General features: G+C 41.9%; 1 protein-coding gene across 1 annotated transcript in view; it reads left to right on the top strand.

Moving 5' to 3' along the window:
• The window catches only part of LOC118777611 (PDZ domain-containing protein 2-like), a 60277-nt gene extending 42597 nt beyond the window's left edge, over nt 1–17680 (top strand). Inside the window, exons 12-26 of the mRNA XM_036528708.1 lie at nt 805–922; nt 1405–1537; nt 3299–3386; nt 3691–3794; nt 4194–4362; nt 4665–5434; nt 5933–6077; nt 9242–10159; nt 10751–10870; nt 11105–12203; nt 13382–13499; nt 14510–14611; nt 15907–16177; nt 16507–16641; nt 17514–17680. Coding sequence (XP_036384601.1) covers nt 805–922; nt 1405–1537; nt 3299–3386; nt 3691–3794; nt 4194–4362; nt 4665–5434; nt 5933–6077; nt 9242–10159; nt 10751–10870; nt 11105–12203; nt 13382–13499; nt 14510–14611; nt 15907–16177; nt 16507–16641; nt 17514–17680 — 4457 coding nt within the window. The remainder of the gene's footprint in view (nt 1–804; nt 923–1404; nt 1538–3298; nt 3387–3690; nt 3795–4193; nt 4363–4664; nt 5435–5932; nt 6078–9241; nt 10160–10750; nt 10871–11104; nt 12204–13381; nt 13500–14509; nt 14612–15906; nt 16178–16506; nt 16642–17513) is intronic.
• The last annotated feature ends 933 nt before the right edge of the window (nt 17681–18613 follow it).

The raw sequence follows: 18613 nt of genomic DNA, 5'->3' as shown, positions 1-18613 counted from the left end.
ATCATGCCATTAGTGACCACCTGTGTTTTAGGGGAAAGATTGTGCTGTTAGCTAGCGCTTGTGTTTTAGGGGAAAGATTTTGTCATTAGTGACCGCCTGTGTTTTAGGGGAAAGATTGTGCTGTTAGCTAGTGCCTGTGTTTTAGGGGAAAGATTTTGTCATTAGTGACCGCCTGTGTTTTAGGGGAAAGATTGTGCTGTTAGCTAGCGCTTGTGTTTTAGGGGAAAGATCATGCCGTTAGCGAACACCTGTGTTTTTGGGGAAAGATTGTGCCATTAGTGACCGCCTGTGTTTTTGGGGAAGATGATGCCATTAGCTAGCGCCTGTGTTTTAGGGGAAAGATTGTGCTGTTAGCGAGCGCCTGTGTTTTAGGGAAGATATCAGCTCTGTCAGTGGCACTCTGCAGTTAGTCAGTGTGGACATTCAGTTTTGCGAGGACCAAACTTCAGGACTCACATGGGCAGAACTGCAGGGCACCTGTTTTTCTAGGAAAAGGGAGGCCATTCTTAATAAAAGAATGTCAACAGTAAAGCAGAAGTTAAAGAGCAAGAGCTCTTTTTCAAGTTTTGATTTATATTTCATGACAGCTCTCCTCTTAATAGACCATAGGATGTGCACTTACTCCTTTGTACTTTTAAATAGCGAAAGAAAGTTTCTTATTTAAGATATTAAACATCCAGGGAAACTATTTGCATGACTTTATATGAGGTGATAGCCATGTTGAGGTTGGTTTGAGGTCATGCATGGTGAGGCATAGTTTAGGGTTACTGTTTTGACTCTAACCGTGGATCTCCTGCCTCTCAGAGCCTGGCGTGGGGCTGGGTATTGGGGCCTGCTGCCTCACGCTGGAGAACAGTGCTCCCGGGATCTATATCCACAGCCTGGCCCCTGGCTCCATCGCCAAGATGGACGGCAGACTCAGGTTTGAAGGGCTTTTATCGTCACTACTGCTGGCTCTGTCTGTGTCACACTGGAGTGATATTTAAGAGTTTGTTTAATTCTGTCCCCTCTCATATAATATCCTGTGGGGAATGGCAACATTTATCCAATTATACCTGAATAAAATGAAATAGTCACATAGAAAAAGCAACTGTAACTGTAGGAGGAAAAAATATACCATTATAGACGGTCTTTACATTCCTTTCCCTGTGGAGCTATGAACCCTCTGCTGTGCGTTTGTGTATGTGTCTGCACATATTTATGTGCATGTGTGTGTGTATGTGGGTGTGTGTTAGTGTATGAATGTGTGTATTGGTGTTTGTGCATGTGTGTGTGTGTGCATGCGTGTGTGTGTGTATGGCTTTAAAACTATCTGCTGTGTGACTGTGGGTCACAGTGAGCGCAGTGGGTGACTGTACTGAGTGTCCCTGTTTCCCTCCCTGCTCCTCATGTATCCACTCCCAGCCGGGGGGACCAGATTCTGGAGGTGGACGCTGTGAGCCTTCGTCATGCAGCCCTGAGTGAGGCCTACGCCATCCTGAGTGAATGTGGGCCCGGCCCAGTCAGCCTCATCATCAGCCGGCACCCCAACCCAAAAGTAAGACATCCCAGAACACTCAGACCACACCCCCTAGTCTACATCCTAACACTAACGTATTCCCAATGAGAAAACATTACCATTCTAATCTCCACAAACATGGATAAGCAGTTAATCAGTGTGAGGTTTTTTTACAGTCATGGTCACGTTACATAACGTTGCATTACATCACATTACAGTCATCCAGAGTTGACTTAGACATAGGTAACAGGTTTATCCATTTATACAGATCGATAATTATCCTTATTTTTGAAACGTTATCCTTGCAGTACCCAAAAAAGGAGTTCCAAATGTAAATCAGAACAACAAAACAATGTCATGCAGGACAAGCATTCAGGCCACAGGCAGAGTTTCTGTGCTGAGAAAGACTTCAGTCGTCAGGCTAAAACCGAGTCTTCATAAGTATCCAGCACTTTCAGCCATACTCCAGCTGTTCTGAAGACCACACTCAACCTACTAATCTGCCAATTCCCTCAACACAGGAGCTACATAAAACCACAGAAAGTAACACTATTTGTACCTCACCAATAGGCGTAATTTCTCTCTGCATAACCGCAACAAGATATCCTCTAGGTGCGTTTTGGTTGGGTAGAGTTAAGGAAGACAAACGGATTTCATAAATTTACTAAATGGGTTCCATTGAAGCATGTGGTCCATGGCCGTGTATCTATAAATAGGCTGCAGATTTCTTAAACTCTGTCTTGGATGTCACTTATCAGTAAAATGAAACATAAAGTCGGGTTTTCATAGCTTATGTCTGTAAATCCACCATGCATCATTTGAATATGGAACGTAAATAAATGTTTGTAAATATACTGTTTTAGGTTTTATGTTTGTGTTGTGTTGTTACTTATTGTATGTGTATGCCGTTCTGGATTATGGGAATGGACAACTCTTACTCATGGTATGTGTTTAAGTACTGAAATATTGCCACACTTAAATTGGAGCCGTCTTATAAGGCAGACAGGTAGTGACTAATTTTATGTACTTATTGTGAAAGAAATGTGTTTCCGTAATGGCATCCAGTACTTTTTTCTTTCCTCCACACACCTCTTACATCTAAGTAATCTGGCACCTGCACCTGGTGGTGGTCTAGCTTTTCATTGCTAACCCTGTACATATGCCTCCTGATTCAGCACACATTTTTATTTTGTATTACACTCAGGAAATACATGTAAAGGAAAGAAATGTGTTGTTAGATGTATCAATAACAAAGAGTTTGAAGTATGCTACTTTGATAAGTATGTAGCTGTACATTTCATATGTTTATTTTAATTTTGTTCATTAATTATATTAATTGCTTTGAAAACTCACATTCTTTTATATACGAAATTGATTCGCCTTCAGAACCTTCACTCATCTGTTGTCTCTGCTTTATAAATGAAATATATTTAACCAAATAATTGTCAAGAAAATGTCTTTGTAATTACAGAATCATGAAAACATCCACTTCTTATTTATTGCATGTGTGTGGTTAGCCTTTTATTTGGATGGTATTGTCCTTAATTTATACACATTGCTTTGCACTTACTGTACATGTCAATCTCAGCATACACTAGTGATCTCAGTGTCTTAAACTCTACCATTCATTCACATGTAGTTAATGATGTCCTGTTTATGCAAATTTTGATGCCACTTTATTAGATACACTGTGTAATTCCCTCTAGAATTCACTCTAGAAATATCTGCTAAATGACAATAATGTAATGAATTAGGTTTAGGAATAAATGCTATTTTTTCCATGATTGGTTGTTTCTCCAGGTTTCTGAGCAGGAGATGGATGAAGCAATTACTCGCAGTACTCACAGAGAGAGCCTGAATAAGGATGGCCACTCATGTCACGTGACTGGTATGCTGTGGCGGACACCTGACTGTGGCAATGCTGGAGATATGAGATGCTTGCCATCTGTAGTGTCATTTTTAGGCCTTGAGCATCTAAGCAGAAGGTCACAGTTCGAAGGAAAGCATGAAATTATTACAATTATAGTGTCCTCCAAACATATTGCAGGATATAAGCCTTGTATGACTTCTTTTCTTTTTGTGCATGCAAACTCTCACTTTAACAGTGATCACAGATACTGTCATCCTTTTAGAGACAGAACCTGGGGAAAGGTAAAGCATTCTAACCCTGGTCTTGTGCTTCATGTGGCCAGGACTGCCCTCCAAGGCCCCCTCTCCCACGGTCAGAGCAAGGCAGGGTGACGGCTCATCCTCTCTCAGCTGGACCATGAGGAGATTCCTGGAGCCAGCCAGCAGGGTAACAAGGAGCTTAATCAAAAATATATGCTTACATGCTTGCAAATATTTGCTGTTTATTTGTCATGTACTGAATGTTAATCCTGGAGCTTTTAGTTGTTGATGGCAATATTGTTCCTTAAAAATCTGAATAGTCTCTTTCTTCATGAGCTGTCAACCTTCAGACATAGACCCGATGCTTTTTTTATAGAATGTGATTGGTTTTATGAATTGATTTTTGAATTCTCCTGTAAAGGTTTCCTGATTTTCCTGTTAATGCATTTAATTCCATCTATACCATCTGCACTCATCTTTTACCAAGTCTCTATACATTCTGAGAAAGCGAGTGTCAGTCTCATAGTTGTTTGAGTTGGTATCAACCTGTTGTGTGATTTAACTTCTTGTGTTATTGGCTGTAAAGCAGGGATCCTTGAGCTCCGAGTCTGAGCTCTCTCAGTACTTCACACAAGACGTCACAAACCAGTCCTCTCTCACCGAAACCATGGTGACCAGCACCAGCAATGGCGGCCTACACCATCACAAGAAGTGCAGCACCTCGATGGACCGTATTGGAGCTCCTCATTGTGCAGGTATGGGGTGGCAGTGTGACTGATTCCCCACTAGAACGTTGCTGTTGTACCCTTGGGCAACGTACTTAACCCGGAATTGCCTCAGTAAATATCCAGCTGTTTAAATAAATAACATGTAAAAATGGAAACATGTATAGGTTTCTGTGGATAATAGCATCTGCTAAATGACAATAATGTAATGTAAGGTGTGACACCACTGTGACAAACTTTTTTTGAGGTGAACTGAATTAAATAAGTATTGTATGGGCACAACTGGGCATTGTGTAAGTAGAGGTGATAGTAACATCTTTCCCTTCTGACAGCCTCTGGTATGAGTGCGCATGGCAGTGGCAAAGCCTCAGGCCCGTCTGACAGGCATGCAGACACAGCTCATCAGAGCAGCTCTGTCCGCAGCCCCCTGCAGCGCCAGCGACACCTCGTCTGCTATGAGGATGAAAGCAGTGATGATGACGAGGATGTGCGGCACGTTGAGGTCGACGGCAGGAGGTCTCTGCAACCTCGGGGGGTCTCTGACGTCGACCCGGGTGTGGCAGTTAGCTTAGAGGCCGAGGAGGGTCAGGACAGGGGACAGGTGCGAAGGAACTTCAGCAGCCATGAATCCAATGGGCTGTCTGGCCAGGACAGCCCCCGGCCACAGCCTAACCCCCCAGGTACGGAGTCACCTTTCATTCCCATCCGCTGCCAGGAGGGGGGAGGGGCGGACAGTAACCTGGGGGTGAAGAAGGACCCCCAGGGAAATGTGCAGGTGGACTCCAAGCACTCCCCCAAGCTGGAGCACAAGGCCGTGACACGGGTCAAGAGCATGCTGAGCACCGAGTGCCCGAGCCCGCCTCAGCGGCCAAAGGGGGAGGGGCCAGCCTCTCAGCCCGCCCACACCGGGGCCTGGCCCCAATCCCGCCCACCCTCCCACTGCAGGAAGGTGGAGCCCGGTGAGCTGGCTGGGGTGTATACCTTGGAGACAGTGTTCCTGCAGAGGAGCGAGGCAGAGTCATTTGGCATGGACCTGGAGATCACTTCCTCCCCTCTAAAAGTGGTGATCACAGGGCTGCGGCCTGGAGGAGCAGCAGAGAGAGTATGTTATTCTGCCATTCTTCTATCAGCAACGCACTTTAGACACCACAGTGCATTATTAGGTGTTTTTACCTCAAGTATGTTTTATAACATTTATGAATGTTATAGAGTGCTATGAAATATGTTGGCTTAACTAAGAAAATTAAAACTGGAAAATAATTTTTTTATTAGTTTCATTCTCTCATCAGTGTGTGTCCGGTGCTGTAAAGAGCTAGGACCTATAGTCTGAGATTCCTCTCTGAGTGGTAATTTGATGACATTCCCTCATTTTAGACTTTACCCCCATGTTAACCCAGTGTTATGCATTATATAGCCAGTGTTATTAAAAAGCTTGCCTTCGCATCAGTGTGTGTCCAGTGTTGTAAAGAGCTAGGACCAAAGTCTGAGATTCCTCTGTCAGTGGTATTTTGATAGGACACACCCTCTCTTTAGACTTTACCCCCAGGTTAAGCCAGTGTTATATATATGCAGTGCTCCCTTCTTTACTGCCTCATTCCAGGAATCTAAGGGAAAGCTGTGTGTTGGAGATGAGATTGTGGCGATAGGAGACAGCCTGGTGTGTTCCTCTTCCTATCAGGAGATCTGTGATCTCATGCACAGTCTTCCAGTGACCCTCACCTTAGAGGTCAAAAAGCCAGTCTCAGGTAAGTTGGGCTCCGGGTTCTCTTACTTCTGGTTGTACTTTGAATAAATGATTTGGGGGTTAAGTAATGGTTCCTATTAATAGCTTTTTGGTAGACTTTTTGGGTTGACTGGTTGGTTTCATTAATTGTATTGAAGTATATATCACTGCATTTCACTGTGTTCAATCCAACATTTTCACTTGTCAAAACTAGTTCAGAAGCTACATTTACTGGAAATTTCTAAAAATTGTAGTACCTCAAATTCAAACCTATTACAGTTGGTAAGAAGGGACACATTTACATTGATGTTAATTCATCAAATTATCTAGATGCAAAACATGTTTCTATTATTGGTGATGAAGGAGTGTTGACTAGACAACAGTATATTAATTATTTGTTGGTGATAACTAGATTTTGACAAAGGTAAAACGTTCAGACAGGAAAAACATGACTGAAAACTATGACCAGTCAAGTAATATGTATGATTGAGCTAATTATTTCAAGTAGATTTAAACAACTGACATACATAAGTGATAAGATGGGGTCACTCTCTGCTATAGTGTCTGCAGGTAAAAATGCACGTCAAGTCAAACAGGATCATAATAATAATGAAATTAAGAATTTTGCTTTGAATTTATTATTAATGTAATCCTTTCATGCAAACATGCAACATTAATAATTAACTGAATAATATTCTCTTACTCATTTTTTGCTGACGTACAATATGTTTGCATGCACAGAGCTAATAAATCACTTGTGGGGCCTTGATAGACTCACTGTGTGAACTCACTCAGTTTTGCAAAGGAGCCACAGTGGCTAAAAGCTAATACCAGAGGGTAAGATCAGCATGCAGTGGTTTTACATTTGTAATGCAGATAAAAATATTGAGTGAATTAAAGCTGAAAACGCATCTTTAAAGCAAATTCAAACCCCCAGTGTGAAGTTTAGTTTATGTTAAATATTCACCCCTAGCATGTGTCGCTTAAATTTTAGCAAGCTCAGAAATTGCTTGAAAATGCACTGATGGTAGGACAATCATTAACAGTAAAAGGTTCCCATTTCTTAGGTGAAAAGTGTGCAGAAGGGGGTATTTACTATTTCATGTTTAAATGTTTTTTTATTTACAATAGCAATTGCACATTTGTCACAGACATCTTTTAAGCAGTGCGTGTCTCCTGCTGTGTCTCCTCTCAAAGGGTATATGTAGCACAGGAGTGCTGTGTCCTGCAGTTATTAATGACAATATTAATCAGCTTCAAATGTTGTGCTTCAGCAACTGATTTTACTGTCAAATTTTCATAGGCTCCTAGATTCACCTCCCAAGTCTGTGGTGTTCTGTTGTGCTCTAAGCAGACCCAATTTCAGACCTGTAAAGAAAAGCTTATTTTCAGCATGGATTAATATCTGTCTTTCTACATGTTGCACTATGAAATAGGAGCACAACAGGCTTTTCCATGCTGGCAGCCCCTTGCTCCAGCCCAAAGGCAGCTGCCAGCAGCAGATGCAGTAGAAGATGTAGGCATGTTGCGTTTCCTTTGCCCTCCTTTGTCATCAGTCCCTAGCGTCTCGTGATCATACATTCTTTCATTTGGTGTGATTTTTGTAAGCTACTTTACTTAGTTGATTATGAAGAAGGTGACACAACTTATAATGTAAGTAATTGTGGAAATAGAGCCAATTAGATATTTCAAGAACATATCTTCCCAGTTTCAAGAATCATTCTTCAGCAGTTTGGGGTGGTTGAAATAATAATAATTTAAATAAACCAAGGAATATATACTTGTGCATGATCTATCTTAATGTCAGGATTTTGTTCAGAGCGAGTGGACTCAGTACAGAAAATCCTGATAAATGTCCTGGCGACCATTTGATCCATGGAGCTTCTGATCATTTCACACAATGCATAATCACAATTTTGAGAGATGTAAGGTCTTTACCTTAACAAAGTTTCCAAGAGCAAAAAGAATAAAACTTATGACAGTTGGATGGCAAGTTTATTATACGTAATCAGCTTAGATATGCAGTGTTGCATAACTTGTTTTGTGTGCAAAAGAATTTCAGGGAAGAGAACAAAACAAGAGAAGTGTTTTTTTCCCCACGCGCATTAATTTAATTCCTGTAAGCATGCCCAGTGAGTTGACAGTAGAAAAGCTTAAAAAGCTGCATTGTGAGCTCAGAGTTAAATTGCAAGATAGCCTGATTCTGTCAGAGTGTGTTTCCCTCATACTCTGCTTAATGATTTAATTATAACTAATAATGCCATTTTGCTAGCAGGTTATTTTGGAAACAAAAATGCTAATATATTCCGTTTTGTCAGGAGATTGAACTATGAACAAGTTGACTGTCCAGTGCAACACAGCAGTTTAGCATTTGTGGTTTGATAGATTTTAGACCTCTCTCTGTCACCTAATGAAAAATACATAAAAATACTATCTTTAGGCAGATGATGCATTTTTGATTACCGCTGTATCTCAGAGGAACTCTCTGCTAAGGAGCAGACTAGCAGTCATATCATTTTCCACAGAGCTCAACAAACAGATGCTAAGGCTGTTAAAAGGTTTCCGTTCACTGTAATCCTACTTTGATGTATAATATTCTTCATATATTCATATAATTATATTGCATTTATTAGATCACCTAGAAACAATCAAGGGTTTCACTTATGGAAGATTACACTAGGTATTTGATTTAGGGTGTAATTTGATAGCTTTTTGGCCACCCGCTAGATAGTAAAGTCATAGAAATGAAGCTGTCATGCTTTAGTTTGGTTGGATTGGTTTTGCATTCGTGTTCAAATACAAGTTCCATGCAGTTTTCATTTTGGTCATAACTTGTCTATCTTCTGTAGCAGCTCAATTTGAAATCTACAAATAATACCAAAACTGAAATTCAAACCCAAACTGCTCTGTGTTTTGATTGAATTGTAGGAACCATTGAGGCTAAATTTAAACATCATTAATAAATTATAGTAAGTGCTATACGTAAAAACTATAGCTCATTAGTTTAAAGAATATTTTCACATTTTTTCAATATTATTAAAAACAATCCTATTTTAATAACACAAGGTCCACTGCATTTGAATTGTTGAGCTTTATCCCTTGTTCACAATAGTAATGGCAGCAGGATATTAGGACTTTTTGCACATTTTGATTGAAACAGTTACAGTATTTTTTCTCATTCCACAGCTGTAGATCGACTGTCTAGTTTGAAGATGTCATCAGGCAGTGAAGGACCCTTTCAGGTGGATTATTCCAAAACTGCTTTGGATGAGAGCACTGGAGATCCAGAGATGGAGTGTTCCCCTGAAAAATCAGAGGCTGCAGATGCCAATTCAAATCACTCTGTTCAAACAAATCACAAGAACGATGTGCCAGTTACCAACATTGATGATTTTATAACCGAGATAAACTCATCAGATCAGATTTTAAACCCTGTGCCCACATTTGCCAGTCCTGATGTATGTGAGAGTGGAAATGCCCTTAGCAGAGCTACAACCGAAAGCAGTACCCCCCAAGGCAACAAAAACAATTCATCTCACCCTATACTGCAACCAAGCATTTTGGATTTCTCTGTTTTGGACACAGGAAATAAAAGCCATCATGTTCCTGTTGGTAAAACATTTCTAAACAGTTACTCCAGGAACTTCAGCAATCTCAGTGGAGAGGAGACTGAGACAGACAGAACCACTGAGGAAAGAGATGACATGACTCTGAAGTGCATGTACAGCATGGTAGACGATAGTGAGTCTGAGAGTGATTCTGCCACGGAGAGCATTCAGCAAGCGGCAAGATCACCCTGCGCTGATCCTCTCCAGGCAGACTCTGATGATGAGCAAGTTGAGATCTGCTATCGTAAAAACAGCAGAAGCAACACTGAGGATCACAAGGTCACAGAAAGGTCCTCTGCGTTATCCCTTAATCATGAGAAAGAATCACACTTGTTTGACCCGTGTCAGGGAGAGCTTCCTCTTTCTGTGCAGAAATCCGTCTCCTCAGGCCCAACCTCCCCGTCTCACACAAGTAAACACAATGTTAATCTTGGTGAATATATGCAAACTCAGTCCCCACCAGCATGTGCCAAGAAAGACAGCTCCACTGTTAGCAGTCAGTCATGTTCTGTTACAGATTCACCAAGTTTACAGCAGGGTGTAGTGCACCAGGCCCTGATAAGAAAAGGTGAATCTGCTTCCATGCAAACCAATAGTAACATCATGCCAAAGACTCAGAATGGAACAGGGAAGTTGCCTGTGCACACATCACCAATCCCAAATAAATCTCCTAATACACAGTCATTATCCCATACATCATCTACAGTGTCAAACAGCTGCCATCAGAGCCAAGGTAAATCTGGTGGGAGAGCCTCAACTGTGCTGACATCAAAAGACAGGGACAGAGAACGTGCGCAGACTTGTGTAGAATCCAGGCCCGCATTGTCACAAACTCAGGGTAATGCCACTGGCCATTTTCCTAGGATGCCAGGTATAAAATCACAAAATGACAGCCTCAGTTCAACTCAGATAAACAGCAGACTCAAACTTCATGACAGAACACAGAGAGCAAGCTCAGTCACCAAGCTGAAGGGACTCAGCATCAAAAGTAGAGGTAAGGCACAGGACCAACCTGTCACAAAGCCGGCAGGGACTGCAAATGTGCTTCAGAAAAAATCCACACTGTCCCCATTGCAATCTCCCAAAGTCCAGTCCAAGAGAATGTCCTCAGCATGCAACTTAAAAACCAGCAAGCAGCAGGAGAAAATGACCCCCACGTCACCAAAAACCTATAACCACAGACAAGATAAGAACTCGTTCCGTCCAGGTACCTTCCTCACAGAACCAGCACATTCGCAGACAAATCACTTACCTACTGGACCACTCGTGGACAAGAGCAGAGATTCCACTGCTGAAAAACTGAAGAAGAACCCTGGTTCAGCCCATGAGGAGCAAGAGTCTCAGTGTGCTTCAAAACAACAGCAGGATATAAGCGCCACCCAGAGGACATTTGTTGAAGTGCAGCTGTCTTTCTCATCATCATCCTCACCTTTCTCTTTAGTATCTACACATGCTTCAGGCAAGAAGGAATCCCTGGAGAAAACTGTCAACAACATAGGTTCTGACCCTACTGAAGGGTCAATAACGCCTTCACTGGAGGAAGACTTAAGTGAACAAACAGGTTTGTCACGGTCAACTGCTGGAGTACATCAGAGTCAGGTAAAACCCTCTAGCTCATGTAGTGAAGACACATTTACTACAACAATAAATAATGCAGTGTCAAATGCAGTTGGTCAAGCAAGAAAACAGCACGCTTATACAAACAACTGCCAAATGGATGGTGCTTTCAGATACACTACCAAATTGGACACAGATGAGAATGCCAAAGCCAGCAGGTCCAAATCACACCATTTAAGATCAGAGAGACGGAGTTATTCCACAGAGACCAGTGTGCCTCCAGGCCCCAATCCCTCCTCTGTTCAGCAGAGAATCAAATCCTTTGAGAACCTGTCTGGCCCTGATAGGCCGGCCATTGTGTGCATTGATGTCCAGTCCTATGCTCTTCCAAGCAAAGCTCCCCTAAACAGGAAATCATCTGGCCACGTGGGGTCAGGAAACCCTCAGTCCACTGAATGCCAGTCCTTGACAAGGAGTACAAGCTCCTATGCTGACAAAGTCAGTGAGGTTCCACCAGAAAGCTCTTACTTGGGAGTTCCTCCATCCAATGTGGCTCTGTTGAACTTTGATGTGCCAGAACCTGACAGCCACACAGAGGCCCAAGCAGAGGGGAAGAATATTGGTGTTCCTGGTGAGCTGAAGCAGGACTGCCCACTCCACACCCCATCTGTGGTGCAGACCCGGAGCTCCCGGGCCAGCTCGGGCCTGGCCCGCACCAGACTGAGAGAGCTGAGGGCACTGAGCATGCCTGATCTTGACAAGCTGTGCACCGGCGAATTTTCCAGCGATGTGGGCGGGGCCCCTGCCGATACAGAGCTCGAGGGCCGACCCAGGGAGTCCTTGGCACCTGGGGGCCCTCAGTGGTTAAATTCCACATCTTCCAGTGGGTCAGACCTCACACGGGCGAACAGGGGGACATCCAACAGGGGCATGGGGAGAGAGACCAATGGTGCACAGTCTACAGATGCTAGCTGGTCCATCAGGTAAATAAATCAAATGTTAAGAGTCATTGATTTGTCATATATTTAGAAATGTGACCCTGTGCAAAAGGAAATCCCATAGAAATGGACTAACTGTTTTGTAATTATACTGTAGATGGCAGCTTTTATCAAACTTTAAGAAGTTTGTTAGAGGAGTGCATTATAAGTGTTCTTCCTTACCTCAGCAAATAAGCCTCCATACTTTCCAAGTGCCAGTTGGCTAACAATTGTCAGGCATGCTCAGTTTCAGTAAGAAAGCTATGCTCTGAATGGTTTTGGAGATCAAAGGCTGAAATAAAGTACAGTGTGTTAAAAGGCTTGTGTTAGGAGGGTGAGTGGGTTTGCCAATTTCCGACCACATACACTTGGCTTAGTCTGAGGAGTGTAATATTCATCCACCTCCATCGATGACTCAAATCCTGGAGGGGAATTAATGCTGGATGTAGATTTAAAAAAAAAGAAGTTATAAAAAAGGTTCAGGTACAGATAAACAATTTCACCATTTTGAAAAGGTTGTGTTTGCACTGATTTGTTTTTTTAACAGTACTGTAACTGTAAGCACTTCACTGTACTGTTATTTCCTTCAGAATGGAAATATTTAATAATAATAATTTGCATTGGTTTCTAAAAAGTAGTTGAATGTCGCAGTGGTTTTAAATGTGTCCTTCAATTTATGTAAAGGGAGATGCTGGTGTAGCCTGTGAAGAGCCATGTTGAGTTTGGTTAGTCTTGCCATGCAGGGTCAGCTTTTGTGACCATCCCAACCAGAGCCAGCTGGTCCCAGAGATGGCCAGCCCACAGTGTATATGAAAGCCCTCACTGTGTTGATGTGGCCAGCCCAGCCCAAATACTGGCTCACTGACTGGAATTTAGTGTAGTAAAGCCACTTTCTGTATTTGTTAATGACTAACATTTCCACAGGTATATGAATTAGTACTGAAATTTGGAATTTACAATGTGGTCATGCCATTTTATATATTGGTCTAACAGCAGACAGGAAATAAAGAATTTCCTCTGAAAGTTTGCCATTTTCAAAAATCAATAGAGGGTTTATTAGATTTTCAACTGCGCATTTAATCTGTCTTTTCATATTTGATTATATATTTTTTTTGTGTGTGTGAAGGTTTGTGCATTGGTAAACTGAAGTCTGTGTGCTTGTGTCTTGTGTTGTTGTTTGACAGTCTGAGCAAGCTGATCACCTCCCCTCTGGAACAGAGTAAGCTGCAGAGTGTTCTTACCTCCTTGAAGCATAACACAGATGTGCTGACCATGATTCAGGAAGTCAAGGCTCTGGCTGAGGTAGTCTGATCCCACCATGCTGTCACCCTCTACAGAACATTTCAGTGACTGCAACTCAGTGACTAAAAGACTTTCACAGGCCAATAAGCACAGAGATAACTGCATTGACCATTAAGCTTTGGGTTATACAGATAAGGCTGGCAGAGACTGAGTTATATTTTCATCACCTACACTTTCCTTTAGGTGGTGACTGCATTCTAATTACAGTGATACTATGCAGATAGTTGCAGTTAAGACTTCTTTAGCTTACCTTCAGTGAGCCTTGTAACAGGAAATCAAGTGTTGTTAAACGGTTCTACATGCAGATACAGATGTAAAAATAAGTTGATGGTGAATGATTCAGTTCAATTTATATTCAGAATTCGGATCAGTGCAGCCAAATTTCCTCTACTTATACTTACCTACTTTAGATTATAACAGAACAAACACTATTTTAAAGTAGTCCACTTCTTTCACAAGCTACTTAGTGGATTAAATATTTTTGATCAAGAAATTATTTTTCTCAGCTTACTATTGAGGGAACATTACAAGACCATTGACCAACTTAAACACTGAATCTTGGCAAGTCTAGTCATATGTCATATGCCTGTTCATACTACTTCACCTATAAAACAGTCTTCTGTGTTAATATTACAGAATGCAAAGATAACTGAATGAATTAATCTTTGCAAGGCTTGCATTATTTCAGAAGCCTGTGTGACAGACATGACTGGTGACTACTTAAGAGATTTAAAACCAGGCTTTGTGCTTGGTAATGCCAGCACATGGCAGAAGCTGCAGCTGGTCCAATCCCTGAGACAAAAGGCATTAAGGTTTTGCAAAAGGAAGCCATTGGAGGCCTTTTTTCTCCCCTCCTCTTGAAAAAACATTTTTTTGATTACAAGCCAGTTGAAACAGATTTTACTGACAGATTTTTTGTTGTCATTGAGATGTACAGCTATAACTATGTATAGCTGTACGAGGTAACCATATTTTTCTTCTTGATGCCCTGTTCATGTCTGACCACATAGGTGATAGAGGATATTTACTTTGTGGTTCTAACTAAAGAGGAAGGCTCTGGTCTGGGATTCAGTATTGCTGGGGGAGTCGACTTGGAGCAGAAATCCATCACCGTAAGTAAAGTGTAGTTTATCGGCTTGGGGAGATGTGTGGGGTTTTGGGGACAGATCATGCCTATTGATGTTGAGCCCCTTACATAAACAAAAAAATAATATATCTTGAGAAATATTCTTTATTAATCATGTCTGGATTAACAATATACGTACAATATCTGAAAAGATGTTCTTTGGCTCCCCTCTGTGTTGGACAAACAAACTGCAGTCAGGGTGGTGAATTTTATTGCAGAGGGTGTTTTATTGCAAGCCTCATTCGGTATAATCTCAAAGCCTCTAGCCACATTTCCATTACCAAGTGTGCTTTGATGCATGCTTTTAGAATAATAGGTGCAGTTTGTTTCTGACATTAAGCAGTGACAGCTCTTTGTTTACATGAAGATAGCTGGCTTTATACGCTATGACAGGAATCCACCCAGCATAATGGTGTCTCAGATTACTATGTCTTTCTCAAAGCCCAAAACAGCACATGCTTGCACTTGCTCAGGCAAGGACTCAGGCAAGGACCACGGGAGCTTCGGGTTCCAAGCGTCTTTATTGAAATCGTCAGGCAAATCGCAAATCAGAAACAGGCAGGGTCGAAAACCGGAAGGCAGTCCGTGGACAGAATGAGGATCGGGAACCAGAGCAGGCAGGGTCAGGAACCGGGTAGGCAGGCAATCAGGCAGTTGTGGCAAGGCGGCAGGCAAAAACGAGGTCTGGATACGGGCAGGGTCGAGAACGGGAAAAACACAGACAGAAACAACGGCGGAGACTAACAGGTGCTACACACTGTGACGAACTAGCAACAAGACAGAGACATGCAGGGAAGATATAGGGCTGGGGTGACGAGGAGATGGGATGCAGGTGAGCAGGCAGGCAAGTGAAGGTGATGAGGCAATCAGGCGAGCGGAGACCAGGCGGGGAGCGGGGCAGGGCTAGAACACAAGGAAAACAAAAGCACATGGACAGGGAAAAACAAAAACACCACAGCTAGGGGGCGGAGCACTGACAGCACAATATGAATCAATGCTGATTGCCTGGGGGATTTTTCCTTCATTCTGACAGTACAGTATGAAGATGAAAGTAGCACAGTTTTCTCGATCATTTTCTACAGTTTGGTGGCTCTTATCAGATGAATGCCTTTAAAAACGCTTGCTTAGAAGTTTCAGAAATATAAAATTTAGTGGCAGCCTCAAATAAAGGATTACATACTCTTATCACATGGATACCCTTGTAGTTGGAATCTTGAACTGAATTCCACATTGAGTGATTTATCAGAATTTACATAACATACATCTCTGTGTACTGGCCAGGTCCACAGGGTGTTCTCCAGAGGGGTGGCTAATAAGGAGGGCACCATTCGGCGGGGGGACAGCATCATCTCCATCAATGGCACTTTGCTGGGAGGGGTGAGACACGGGGAGGCCCTGTCCTGTCTCCACCAAGCCCGCCTCCCCAGGCAAGCTGTGGTGGTCATCAGGAGGGGGAGGGACAGTGAGCTCTCCCCACCCAGACAGGAAGTCCCCATTGGAACAGGAAGAAGAGTTCAGTGTTCCACAGACATCACCATGGGAACAGCACCAGGTAGAGAAAATGAGTCAAGAAAACAGGGCCCGGAAACATGCCTTGTACTCATGAATTCTGTTGAAAAAATGTTTTCAGAAATACTGGAAAGTAGAGTGGCTTATATTACTAAAACAGGCAAATGGTCACCCAATTTTCAATCATGTTGAGAACATACTCATTACACACTTTTTAATATGCCGGTTGTTATAGTTTGGACACATTTTAAAGTTTTTATCAAAAAAGTAAAACACACACTGTCTTGTGATCTGGTGCAGTTACACACCCATGTGTGTGTGCCATATTTCCTTCCTGCTACACTGCTCATTATAATTTGCTCTATGTCACAGCTGTGGAGGTGGGACCAGACGGAGCCATGAGTGTGGAGCTCCAGAAGACCTCTGCAGGCCTCGGCTTCAGCCTGGAGGGGGGCAAAGCCTCCGCCCAGGGGGACAGACCTCTCAACGTCAAGCGCATATTCAGAGGTAACTAGCACCTCTCCCCATTCTCCCCCGACTCTCAAACAGTGAACAGAGACCGAGGAAACAGCCTCTCAATGTTCTATAGCTGGTGACAAGTCATCATTTGTAAGTTTAACAGAGCCTTCTCCTGCAGGTGTGTTTTATCCAACTGCTAAGATCCAGGGATCTTCTAGATCGCTATTTATCAACTGCATTTTTATCATTTGCCCACAGTGTCTCAAACAAGTCAACTTTTCACTTTATACTTACAGTCATTTTTGTAATCAATTGTGTTTGATTTTATGATTTCAGTTGTTGAAAGTTTGATATTATGTCACCATTTGCATTCAACAGGAACTGAACAAGAACACTTGTTATTACATTACATTATTTGGTGACATTGTGCATGACGTACTACTACATGACACCTATATAAGCATTCATAAAACATTATGCATGGTGCACAACACACTTTATGAAATATTGTAATGTGTTTTGTAGAAGTGAATCTCAAAACCCTGCCAACTGTGTCATATGACATATATCGGCTATCTCAATGTCATGTGACACTGCTAGGGTTTGATGTGACATTCATTTGCATATAGTATAGTATGATGTATTATGCGTGCTTATATCAACGTTATGTATGCTTTATGTAGTTGCACTCAATGTCAATATGACCCCTTACTTATTTGCATAACAGACATGCTTATTCTCTCCTGAATTTATACTAATTGTTAATAAATTATAATACTTAAAATTATGGCAATTTTGTAAAACTACAATAGGACAACTGAACTTCATATGCTGTTGTAAGATGTAAGAGCAAACTATATTGCAGTACTTCCTGTTGCCATGCTGTTGACCTTAAGTCCTGTCCTCCTTTCCATCTCCAGGGGGCGCTGCTGAGCTGTCCAGAGTCATTGATGTTGGAGATGAGGTCCTGGCCATTAATGGAAGGTCTCTTCAGGGACTTATGCACTATGATGCCTGGAACATTATCAAATCTGTGTCAGAGGGCCCTGTCCAGCTGCTCATAAGAAAACCCAGGACCTCTGTATGACGAGAGCATTGCTCTATTGTTTGTGTACATTATTAGCAATAGAACCAAATCTCACTTGTGCCAAAATGACGAAGTCCATGTCAGTTGTAATTGTAAATAAAAAGACAAGTATTTTCACTTTTATACATTTGTGTATTGTATGTGTATTGTATTTATATTAATGTGTGAAGAACAAAGGCACTAGCACTGTTGCACACAATGCAGTGGGGTATATGTAATGAAGATTTGAGGAGGGTTCCCATGATTTCTCTCTTGGAAAAATTTCAAGGTTGTGATTCACAGCAGGCCAAATTAAAAAAAATGACTGGTTTTATGTGTACTCTTGTCTTTTATGTGCTCAGTCCTTTTCCACTCATTTTCAGCTAAAATGTAGCGGTGACATGGGATGTAGTCCAGCTGTGACATTGGCCCAGAGTGTTTCCTGAGGCTGAGGCATTACAATGAATTGCATGGAAAGTTTATCAAAGCAGTGAGAATATTCAGATACTTCCCGGTGTGATGTGGACTGTGTGAGTGTCAGCCATCTACTTCCTCTTTGACTTTGTCCTTTTGCACCTGACATTCTGCTCATATATATATACACACCCTGAGAATGAATGTTTATAAGTATCTGTAAGTATAGTAATGCTCCATCAAAATGCATTTCAGTATGATTCACCAAAAAATATCATTGTATTCTCTGGAAATAAGCCATTTTTTCATAAGTAATACAAATGATGGTAATATAGTATGTAAGTATAATATATGTATATGATAATATAGAACAGAAATTAAACTTTCCTGAGCCTTTCACCCTGATACTGGTTTCAGCATCATAAGTCCAGGAAGAATAGCTTAGACTGGGCATGGGTCAACCCAAACCTTTATGACATTCTAGAGCAGTGTTTATGGTTCCCAGCCTATGACCAGAAGTTTATGGGTTTATGAGCTGGA

Source organism: Megalops cyprinoides, chromosome 5 (assembly GCF_013368585.1).
Source record: "Megalops cyprinoides isolate fMegCyp1 chromosome 5, fMegCyp1.pri, whole genome shotgun sequence".
Classification (NCBI taxonomy): domain Eukaryota; kingdom Metazoa; phylum Chordata; class Actinopteri; order Elopiformes; family Megalopidae; genus Megalops; species Megalops cyprinoides.
Note: the sequence above shows the minus strand (reverse complement) of the source record. Positions and strands in the feature narration are given on the sequence as shown.